We start from the raw sequence: 12,154 nt of genomic DNA, 5'->3' as shown, positions 1-12,154 counted from the left end.
CACCAAGCGGTTTGGAGAAGAAACTGCATACGGAAGTAGCTTTGAGTGGTGTTATGGGTCGTTTATGGTGCTAGTAAGCTACCCAGCTAGCGAGACAAATACACTTTATGTATTCTTTCTTGCCTGTTTTGTGTTGATTAAAAAAAGATGCTGCAATATATGATAGTCGTTTTGATACAAAGTATCTAGTTTTTTTATTGTGGCTGAACGGTCATTGACAGAAACGTGACGGTAACTTAGCTGCTTTTGTTGTGTTACGTTACGCTGACTAAGGTACGTTTTTCATTTATTTACTGCTCGTTTAGTTTTAGTAGTAGTAAAGTAGTTTTATAAGGGCAAGGAATCGCACATTGCCAAAGCAAAGTACACAAAATAGCTTTTTTTTTTTTAAACCTTATTAACCTGACCTACAACAGGCATACACATAAAACACACGTCTGTTTACTCAATACATTACAGACACACTTGTACCAATACACAGCATTCAGTACAAACATCTTTACATTATGTATTTGTCTGCATTCACATACACACACACAATAGACTGTCATTTACACAGATCACGATGTGTTGTGCTTAATTGTGTGCATTTAATGTTAAATAAGATACTCTTTGTTGATCCCATGCAAAATTAGATTAATAATAGAATATATAGTATTCTTAAAGACTAGTATACTATGAGAATATATTATGTTCAGTATGAAGCATGAAAAAACAAAAATAAAAGGTACTATACACAATATACAAATATGAGTATGGGTATTGTGTTGGCAACATAAAACATGTATTGCACTTGTTTGTAGCATCATTAAAAATAGGAAAAGGGTTAGCACTGTCTTTTTAGTGACAACATAGTGATGACGAGGCAGAACATTTTTTGTGCTGTACTGCAGGAGAGCAAGACAATCAAGAAAATATGAATAATCATCAATGTCCAGTTTTTCATTGCTCTTTTCCCCAATAGGTAGCAATGGACCAGCACAGATCCCACAATCCCAACTCTAGCTACCAAAACTGCCTGTCAGCATACAAAAGAGATAGAGATGAAAGTGGAAGAAATCCCTGCAGGAGTAAACACTCCAGACCAAACCACCACCCGTATAAGTCTGGGCCAACTCCTCAGCCAAACCCACCCAGCTCTCAGGGTTTGAGCACCAGAAGGGAGCTATATGAAAGAGACTTTCCAGTGTACAAACAGCCTGTTGAAGTAGGATGTTTCTCCCTCGACTCTAAGCGTAGATTCTTCAATGACAGCAGGCAGATGAGATACTATGTGGAACCTGACAGAAATCCTAATTTTGACCTGAGGAATGGATACAAAGACCGCTTTATAAAGAGAGATGACAGTGTGAAGGAGAAGCTGGACCACATCCTACGCTGGATCTTGGCCAATAGATCAAAGCTCAGCTCAAGGGTGACCACGGCCTCACCATGGTAAGTGTTATTATTAGTTTTTACCCTTTTTTTTTTCTTATTCAGGGTAACAGATCAGATAGATACTCAATTGTGATCTATAATCTCTAGTCCAACCACCTATAACCATCATTTTCCTGTCGGACATGTATTCTTTGATCAACCTCTGCTCTTCCCAGTGCTTTAGATGTCGATATTGTGACATGGCGTGGTCATCTGACCAAGCTGCTGACCTCTCCCTATGAGACACGGGAGGGTTGGTTGCTGGCGGTCACCAGGTTCAGGGGCACGCTTTACATAAGTGAAGTGGAAACAGAAGCTGCTCGTAGAGATCGAGAGAATCGCACAGAGAGACATGAAGAGATGATGTACTGGGGATACAAGTTTGAGCAATACACATGTGCAGGTAGGCATTTATACAATAGAGTATTATTCACTTCAATGTTATTTATAGTGTCAAATCACAACAGGAGTTATATCAGGACATTTTACAGATAGAGTAGGTCTACACCACATTTAATATACAAAGACCCAACAATTACAATTATTATTATTAACTGCTGTTTACTTTGTTTTCTTTCAAACCCTGATGATCAGTCCTCATATTGATTAACTGCCTTACACCAGCTCAGATACATTTCACAAGCATCATGATAAAACATTGTTTTACATTTAGTCATCATAACTATGGAAGCCCATTTCAGCCAGGAAATGAAACCAATAGGTGAAATGTTCTTAATGACAAAATAAAAGTAACTCATGGTATTTCAAAATGATAACATACTGAATCATCGCTTTATGATCTCGGTTCTGAGATAGCAAGTCAAAATTAGAAATGTTAAGTCAAAAAAAAATTGACTTTCAAAGTTGTGAGATAGTAAGAAAGTCAGTATTTTCTATCTAGTATCTTATCACTTACTATCTCAAAATTATGACTTAGTATCTCATAGCTTTTAACCTTTTGACTTCATTTTGACCAAAGTTAAAAAGTAAAAATTGTGACTTTGTGTTCATAACATAATCTTATTACATTGAGTAGTTTTATTTATTTTTATCTTTTTTTTATTCCATACCAGTATGTCTCATTTTATTACATTTGACACACACACACCCCCAAATCATATAAAAGCACATGGGATGATAAGCACTTTAGCGGTTTAAATGATAACGCTTCACATTTGTCCATCCCTGTAGATAACTCCCACAGTGTACCTGACCCAGGCGGAGTGGTTAACACGAATGAGGCCTTCTGCACTGTGGTGCAAACTCGGCTCGCAGATCACAGACTCTTGTTCTCCGGTGAGGTGGACTGCCGGGATAAAGATCCCAACGCTCCAGCTCCTCCTGCATGCTACATCGAGCTGAAGACCTCTGCAGAGATCTGCACCCCCAAACAGCGCAGCAACTTCCACAGGTAGATGAAGAAACAGTAACGCATCACATAATTCACTTTTTCATGTCATACCGTTTGTTGGACATTTGATTTGACCCACTCTAAACTGCCATTATCTGAATTTTGGTGGTCCTCAGGTTTAAACTGCTGAAGTGGTGGGCCCAGTCTTTTCTCCCTGGAGTCCCCCGCGTTGTGGCAGGTTTTCGGGATCATGAAGGAGTGGTTGTCACTGTGGACACTTTTCCCATCTCTAAAATGTCACATCTCATCAAGGTACAGTGAAGTTGTTAGCAGTGATAAACAGCTGGTCAACAACGTAACTAATCATTGAGAAATCTATGTTTTAAGGTTTTTTTTTTTGTTTTTTTTTTCTTCAAATAAAAAGTTATTGGACATGAGTAAATAAAAGATGAACTCAATATTTGCACATTTTCTGTCTTTCTTCTGGACAGAATGAACACAACTGCTGGAAGCCAACAGTTTGTATGAACTTTTGCTGCGATTTCCTTTCTTTTGTGAAGCGTATCGCAACTGAAGACAATCCAAGGTAAGTTGCAATGATAGAGTACGTTAACCTTTTTTCATTTTAAGCAAATATATTTCATGAATCATTATTGCTTCCCCAGTGTGGTGTACCTGTTCTCTTGGGAGCCCCACAGAGATGTGACCTACTCCGTCCACAGGGACTCCCAGTATTCCTTCCTGCCACACTGGTATGTGGAGGAGATGACCAGTAGTTAAGACTCGTACCTTCAGTCCTAATTTACAACAAAGACGTGGCCAACTAGGACTGTTAATTCAGACCTCCAATGGAGGATTGTTTCCCAAAATACATTGAAATTTGACGTTCATACAGTTTCTGAATGGCTTTGTGAACTCATTTTGTGTCACTGATCGCTACCATGTAATGTCTTTTTTTTTTTAAATCTTTTATTTGTTCAGCATTTAGAACTGAACCATATTTTTTCATCTTGCATGTGATGATTTTAATTAAACCGTAATGATGCACTGACGTCAATATTGTTTCTCAGACTTTATTATAACAATAATTGAAACCACCGAAACAGTGGGATGTTAATTGAAACAAAATAAGAAAACAATGTTTTAAAAAAAAGTAAATACATGAAAATGACTTTGCATCCACAGTTAAAAAGTTCTGTTCAAGTAGGGTGTCAAAACAAAATATTTCAGCGATATTTCATCTTAAAAAAAAAGCTGTCATTGGAGAAAAACAGTTATACATGGTGTATCTATTGTCACTGCCTTTGCTGTTTTATAACGAATACGAAAACACATTTACCAGCTGTGGGCTCCTTCTTAACTATTAAATAAAGCTCATGTTGTCCTTTTGAGTAACCTGACTACTAGTGACATTTTCTTTTTTCAGAGCTTTCTGCTCTTTCACACTTTCTATCCTCAGATTTTGCCATTTACTTTTCCGGCAGTTACAATTTTCTGCCTTACCTGACATTTATTGCCTCACTCTTTGCTATTTTCTTTTTTTTTCCATCAACACTTTTGTGTGAAAGCTACATTTTAATTCCCTTACTTGAAATATACATTTATTTGATATTGTAAAATAATATATGTATATTGATGAGTAATGTTACTTAGTAACATTACTCATCATAACTCATGTGGTGTACCTGAGAACATCAGGGTGTGTGAGAAAGCAAAACAATCGAAAACATAATACTTACTCAAATCTGGTAAATAATGTCATTTCTATTTTTTTTTTTGGTCAACTGACAGGATCCTTACTACTTGCAACTAGGCTTCACCACTGGCACTGATTACAATGAAGTCAAAATAATGTTCTCTCTATAACAGATTAAACAACCAGTTTGGCAGCAACAAAATGAGTGAATGAACTTTGAAAATGGTTTTAAGCTGAAAGGCAGCAGAAACTTCACATTCACCAAATCGGAGAAAGAGTGCTGTGATTAAAAAAAAAAAAAGTACTGCAAAACCCGAAAACCAAACACTACCAACAGTATAATGAAATAAATAATGGAAGACACCTGCGTGACTAAATGTTCATACTGACCAATACAATCATGACAGTAAACAGTGCATCATGAGTTTGTGTAAATCACCAACAGTCATCACAGCATTTATATCACTTCATAGTGCAGTTTTTCAGATATCATTTAGAGGCACGTAACACCTACTGACATATTTGTACACTCTCAAACTGTGTATTGTTAAGTACTTATTCCCTAAATTCATTTTTACTTAATCTACTATAATTATTAAAATCAAAACCTTTTTTCGGAGCTGGAAATCTAAGTGCAGATTTTACACACAAGTCTATAGATAGAAATAGAAGCAATTCTCCGTTTCATTGTTAATGTATTACTGCCAATTTGTGTGTAATAATGACATCTTAAGTCAGCGCATTAAAAAAAAAAAACATTCATCTGACAGTAATATCATGAGGTTTCAATCAAACTCAGTTAAATTCACAATTAAAAGATAAGACGGAGTTTGTGAAGAATGGTCCACTGGCTTGGATCGAGGCAATACCTAAGTACATAGCTCACCTTATTGCTATCATCATTTGCAGAAAGCCCCTAATGTTAAATGGGAAAGTTCGACATTTTGGGAAATAAGCGTATTCGCTTTCTAGCAGAGATTCCGATACCATCTTCTTGTCTTACTGTCGTCAAGAAAGCGAATAAGCTCATTTCCCAAAATGTCATAGGATGTCTTTTCCTTTACGAAATACTGTGGTGCTTTTACAGACTAGCTTTAAAATCTCAGCTGGTAAGATCACTTATAACCATCTCAACAGAGATTCACTAGTGGAGAAAATCAAGGCCAGTCTGCACAAATGGAACCAGTTAAGGTTAAGAAAAAGAGGGAATTATAGGTATCGCACCCAGCTCTGGTTATGGTGTATGTTTTGGGCGAGTGTGGGAATCTGTGGCCCTAAAAAGAAGGCACCAATCCCATCTCTTATTAAAACGTTAATGCGAGTGAAACAATTCCTAGCATCAACATACAGCATCATAAGTAGGCATAGATAAAACCTACCGATGACGAGTGTACTAATGCAGTACTGTATTCAAGTAGGTGTTTGTTCACTGCTTTAGTTTCCTGTTCAGGCCCATGACTTTGAAGGTAGCAGCAGTGATCTTCTCGTACACAACAAACATGAGGGCAGCCGTCAGTACTGTCTGTAGCAGCTTGGCCTCAAGGCCTTTGTACAAACCAAGAACACCATACCTCCTGTGATAAAGGGAACAGATGTGTATTACTAACCAGCGAACTGTGTCAGTGAATGTTTTTGTGTTCGTAGCTGCACTCACTTGATTCTGTCCATTAGCAGAGAGAAAATGTTTAAGAGGCTTCCAAACACTCCGCCCTTACCATCACCTTTGTACTGGCCGAACTGATGAGAAAGCATTAAGCAGGTTAGCTTAATTCCTTGAGATATGAGATTGAAGAACTGACATTGTCATGAGAGCTTAAAGACATTCTGCACCACTAACATCTGTATGGTCTACACTATACAGTGATTACAAAGGGCTCCATTAGAGGTGCTTGTCAAGCACCTAAACGTTTATGCACAGATTTTCTATATTTTTACATAGAAAAGATGTTTTTTTTCAATTAAGTCTGAACGCTGCTTTATTCTTCTCTTGCCATTAACAAATGTTGTGACAATACAATGTAACAATAAAAATATATAGAATATCATCAGGCTTAAGGCTGTTTTATGCTTCTGTGTCAACTCCACGCTGTAGCTACGCCGTCACTCCTACGGCGTCTTGACCCTTCGGAGTTCGTGCGTCGGGGTTGAACGCGTTTCTTTGCATCGCGGTGCATTTCACCACCAGAACGCTAGGGGGTGTGTGGTTTCCGGAGGGTCAATCTCGAAAGGGCTCGGAGAGGGGTTCGCGTCAACGCAGAGGGGTCTGCGGGGGTACGCCGTCGATTTGACCAAGAAGCATAAAACAGCCTTTATCCTCCAACCTCTTGGAAAGTAAACAAAAGGCTAATATTTTATATCACGTAGTATTTACCCTCAGGATGGCCTGAACTGTCTGAAGAGGATATGTTGCGGTGGTAGCAATGGCCTTGGCGATGGCTCCAATGAGAAAGATCTCTGCTGAGGATATCTGTGGTAGGAGACACCCCGTGGTTTCACTAGAACATTTATAGAACCATTTGATTTGATTGAAGCTTTCCTACAAATATGATTTGGCTATCAAAACACAAAATGAACAGTGGTTCATTACTAGCCAAGCCGTATTTAAAATGATTTTAAAATCACAGAGTATGTCTGTCACCAGAACAACTACAACTAAAAAAGGCAGCACGTTTTGAAACGCAATTGTCTTTTACGAAACGAAACGTAGGTCTTTACCACGGAAGGTCAGTTAGCTTATATTAAAGCGGAATTATTATTTAGGATGCTTCGTACATTGATGTGGTTCAGAGTTTGATATTAGCAAACATTTTCTTGACTACAGCTGGAACAAAAAGACGAGTCAACTCAGTCGAAAAGGAGTCGAGGCTGATAGATTAGCTTTGGTAATGTAGTATTCTACACAACAATGTCAGTGTTCTCTCACCTTCTTCCCTCCCCTGCCTGCCTTCCTCTTCATGGCCTCATAAAGCATGAACTGTACAGCCGGGTTGAGGACGAGAATGAGAGAGGGCAGAGTGCCGTTCCACAGAGTTCCCACACCCTCATTGGCTATGATCTGTGAGAAAGCATCTGAGAAGGAAAGCCCGAACACAGCAGGGTTTTACAATTGGGTAGTAATGAAAAAAGCAAGTCTGAACAGTGAACACTGAATATAGAAAGCTATATCACATACCAAAGATGCCCCTGTACTGGGTCTGCTGGAGGTCTTCGTTCCTGAACTTTGCTCCCTGCAGCTTCAGTCGAGTGTTGACAACCCACATGGGAGTGGTCAGAATCACATTCACCACCCCTGTATGAACAACAGATAGTTAGCTTTCTTGAATCATTCTTAAAAGACACCACATGGAGTTTTTGACCTGTACTAGCTCTTTGGAGCAGCGCTTTAATAAGTAGCAATGATACACATGATACAATGATACCCTGCCAGTGGTTTCACATTATTCCACTGATCTACAAGTGGCATTAATGTGGAAACAAATGCAGAGAGGAAGACTTCTAAAAAAAAAAAAAAAAAAAAAGGATATAAGCTGGAGCTGTGTCATGGAGCCCATTTTCTCCACTCCCATTATGTCATTTAATTGTGTCAATATGGGTATGTTATGTATACTGAGAAGAAAGTGCACATTCCTCTCGCTCATCTGCTGTAATGTTAGTTAGCTAGATCTCTTTAAGAGAATAGCAGGCCCGGCATATGTGTATGCATGGGGAATGTGTGCAGAGCGAGTGGGGTAGGGTCCGTATCTCCACGTATCTATGTACGTACCCACAGTGTCGATTTAACGCAGAAGCATAAATTGGCCTTTGGTCAGCGTTGTGTGAAGTGGTTTGACAAGGGCTTGAATGTAACGGACGTTCATTTACATGTTAAAGTTCCTCACTTTCAACACCTTTACTACTTGATGGTTTCCATAAGGTCATAAATATTATTAGTTTTACTGTACGTGTGTTCACCTGATACGACCCCCATGAGCAGGTCTTTGCTGGGTGTGGACTTTTCTGGACCAGATGCGGCCAGCTTCTTCAGCGTATTGAAGGTGTAGAAGTAGACAAAGTTGGAGCAGCAGAGGCTGGAGATGACTGGTAACCAGCCTCTGTATAGAGCCTGACTGGGAGAAATGATGGAGAGCTAGACTTAGAAAACCAGCAAATATCACGTTAGAGAAGCTGGAACCAGAAAAAATAAACTAGAAAATACTTAAATTAACAAAATTGTAACAGATGAATTTGCTGTCAATCAACTCATTGATACATTGACTGTTTCATCCATAGTTCAGACATATTTGACTGATTATAAATGTCTGCTGCAATTACATTGCACTTATATTTCACTGAGTTGTTTAAATCAAACCAAAATGCTTGTATTTGAAAACAAAACAATCCATAACTTGGTATCATTTTAACACAGCACACAACTATACTTACAGGCCTTCTTCCTTTGCTATCTCAGCCAGGATGACAGGGGTAGAGTTAGACTTCCTCTGCTCATCCACTGAAAAAAAAACACAAACGTGGAAAAAATAAATAAATCAATGAACAGGTCCCCTGAAATAGGTATTATCAGGGCAACTCCAGGTATTATCAGGGCAACTCCACCAAGATCAGTTTACTGGACATGAGGAGGAATCTCCTCAATTGTTGCATACTGATTGATGTGGCTCTGAAGAAGCTTTATAAAGTCTGAAGTAAATAACCCAGGTGACAGAGCTGGGCAATATATCGATATTATATCAACATCGTGATATGAGACTAGATATCATCTTAGATTTTGGATATCGTAATATGGTATGAGTGTTGTCTTTTCCTGGTTTTAAAGGCTGCATTACAGTAAAGTGATGTACTTTTTCTTAACTTACCAGACTGTTGTAACCGTTCTATTTTTTGCCTTTACCTACTTAGTCATTATATCCACATTACTGACGATTATTTATCAAAAATCTCATTGTGTAAATATTTTGTGAAAGCACCAATAGACACCGCTACAATATCGTTGCTGTATTGATATCAAGGTATTTGGTCAAAAATATCATGATATTTGTTTTTCTCCCTAATCAAAAATAAGGACGTATAAAACAACATGAATAAATAAAGGTTATACAAAGACCAGTCTAAAAAGGGGAGACTTTTCAAAATGGTGTACAAAGTGTACTTAGCTTGACTCATGAGGACTTGAAGTCAGGTTATCTTGGTCTAGCGCAATACTGAATTAGTAGACTATTCCTTTACATCTTCGGCATGCAGTTATAGTAACTCAATAATTAAGTAAACCTTTACACTAAAGTTGTTTTTTTGGCTCTTATAGTAGGACAGATGTTGAGAAATGAAGATGTTGACAGATGAGAGAAACTTTGTTGTGGGTTGGCTGCTGCAAGTTTTATTGTAAATAAACAGAAATCGATAAAGACATTGTTAAAATAAAAATAAAAACTCGTTCAACTGCTATTAGGTATCCTCTGTCCAAGATGATAAGACCTCCAACTTACCCTGCAGTCTGCTTTTGGCTGTGTCCAAAGGAAAGAAGACGGTCATGGCTGTCACACTCCCCTAAAAGACAACGCATTGTAATGACAAAAACAAACAAAAAAATACTACACAAAATGACAAAAGGCTCAGTCGCTCCCCCAGTTAGACAATAGACCAGACCACCCACATACTTTACATTCATTTATGACATCTTCTTTTATTGCACTTTATCTCTGCTCACCATTGCACCTGCCACAGCATGAACCAGCGTCTCGTAAGACAGAAGGCCGACAGCCGAGCCACCGTTCTCGGACATTTCTGCAGACCCAAACACCGGGACAGTAACCGCGGAAGGACCCGAAGAGAGGTGGCTAGTGGTCGGTCTGGTTTTTCTAGCTGCGGAACTGTTTGGGGAATGACATACACTTTCACAGCTCCGACTCCATGGTGTTCACGTATACAAGGCGGTCAGAAACAAGAGAAAACGACGTAGAGAGAAAAGTGTCGAGCAATGTTTCCTCCCAGTCCCCACTCATTGGTTGAACCAGAACCCTGTGACTGTAAAAAGAACCGGGTTGGTCGACAACTTCTTCTTCTTCTTTAGTCTCTTCTTCCTGTTTCTTCGTCTTCTGTTGGCGCTTAGCAAGTAGTAAAGACGCATTACTGCCACCTACTCTAGTGGAGGGTGCAAAAATGTGTTTGTATTTTTTTGGTTGGCTTGCTTGCTGAATTTGTTTTGTTTTTAAATGCAGTGCTTTTACTTGCAGAATTTTCCTGTATGGTATTTGTAGTTTTACTTAATGAAGGATCTGTATAATACGTCTTCCACCACTGTTTTTTTTTTAATCATATCTAATTGTGAAGCAAATCTAGAAAGAATAGATAACTAAAATAACAACACAAATGAGCTAAAATAAATTAGCAATTTAAAATAAAACTAAATCATCATACATATATTTCTCTTTTTAGCATGTCTAATTGTAATGCCGCGTTTAAACAGTTCTTGGCAAAGTGTTGAAAGGTTGAAAGTTCATTTGGAAAAGTTTGGAGTCAGTTAATTTCTTTTTGAGGTTTTTTCCCCATTAATAAAACAAATAAATTAAACATACATCGACTTCACTTGAAATCAGTCAAATCTGGATGACCTGTGTCTTTAGAAAGCGTTCTACCATGTTATGTGTTTGATATTTTATTTTCATAAGCCTGGAGCAAATGCAAAATTTACCTCATGACATATGCTGCTACAAATAGGCTCAAACTAGTTATTATAAGAAATCACTAGTGGTGAAAGAAGCATTAAGATATTGTACTAAACTAAAAATAGTTATCAAAGGTGAAATGTAACCAAATACCAAGTATTATACTTACAGTAGTTTTGAGGTATTTGTACTTTGAGTATTTTCAATTCCACCATTTCACAGCAATAGTTACTAGTTACTTTGCAGACAAGAATTGTACTTTTATATTATATACAAATTATCAGCTTACAATATATGACACATAAACTACCCTGTGTATTAAAAAAGTTCAAGTTAGCTTCAACTTTATCTATTACAACATTAAAATAATTCTAACAGATGGATAAGTAAGAATAACCCAATGATATAAACATAATAATAAAAAGACTATATAATTCTGCAAAATTAGTACTTTTACTTTTGTAAACTATATTTTGTGGACAATACCTCTGTACTTTTACTTGAGTTTAATTACAAATGCAAGAAAAAATACTGTATTGTAAAATATCTTACCATCTTTTACCACTGTTAATATCACAATGTAAAAATACTCAAAATTAAATGTAAAAATACTGTAATAAGTAAAAGTCCTTCATTCAAAATTTTACTTCAGTAAAACTAGAAATAGTATAAACAAATATACTTAAAGGGATACTTTGCCGATTTTAAACTAGCTCTGTAAGCCAGACACCGCTCACACTGCCCACACTAAGATGACACAGAGCTGGATTTAAAGGGGTGATATAATGATTCTATAGGGTATTTCACACTGTTCCTTAAGGTCTCCTAATAGGGTATGTAACATTGATTGAGCTGAAAATTGCCCGAATGCTATTTTATGGGCCCTTAACTACCCTGTGAATATGGCCCTATTTGTAACAAGACCTTTTATTCCAAATATGGTATGCTCATGAATATTTAGATGAGCTGGGCGTTGATTGGTTTGAGCGAACCACATAGAAACACATTGGAGATGAGACAGCAGGTCTCATA

At 37.7% G+C, this 12,154-nt stretch overlaps 2 protein-coding genes across 2 annotated transcripts; one reads left to right on the top strand and one right to left on the bottom strand.

The window, feature by feature from the left end:
• Positions 1 to 20: 20 nt before the first annotated feature.
• Positions 21 to 4,162, top strand: dxo (decapping exoribonuclease). The gene is made up of 7 exons (XM_078269312.1): positions 21 to 273; positions 965 to 1,434; positions 1,593 to 1,819; positions 2,608 to 2,827; positions 2,944 to 3,079; positions 3,259 to 3,353; positions 3,433 to 4,162. Exons 2-7 carry the CDS (start codon positions 971 to 973, stop codon positions 3,545 to 3,547), a joined length of 1,257 nt encoding a protein of 418 aa, XP_078125438.1. The 5' UTR covers positions 21 to 273; positions 965 to 970; the 3' UTR covers positions 3,548 to 4,162.
• A 503-nt stretch (positions 4,163 to 4,665) lies between these two features.
• slc25a17l (solute carrier family 25 member 17-like) lies at positions 4,666 to 10,445 on the bottom strand. The gene is made up of 9 exons (XM_078269313.1): positions 10,165 to 10,445; positions 9,944 to 10,004; positions 8,886 to 8,952; positions 8,415 to 8,569; positions 7,636 to 7,752; positions 7,387 to 7,532; positions 6,835 to 6,930; positions 6,118 to 6,200; positions 4,666 to 6,037 (listed from the first exon to the last, which is right to left on the bottom strand). The coding sequence occupies exons 1-9, from the start codon at positions 10,237 to 10,239 to the stop codon at positions 5,890 to 5,892; spliced, it is 948 nt and encodes a 315-aa protein (XP_078125439.1). The 5' UTR covers positions 10,240 to 10,445; the 3' UTR covers positions 4,666 to 5,889.
• Between the last annotated feature and the right edge of the window lie 1,709 nt (positions 10,446 to 12,154).

The sequence above is a fragment of the Sander vitreus genome, chromosome 15 (genome assembly GCF_031162955.1).
Source record: "Sander vitreus isolate 19-12246 chromosome 15, sanVit1, whole genome shotgun sequence".
Classification (NCBI taxonomy): domain Eukaryota; kingdom Metazoa; phylum Chordata; class Actinopteri; order Perciformes; family Percidae; genus Sander; species Sander vitreus.
The sequence above is the reverse complement of the archived record's forward strand: the minus strand, read 5'-3'. Positions and strand labels throughout refer to the sequence as shown.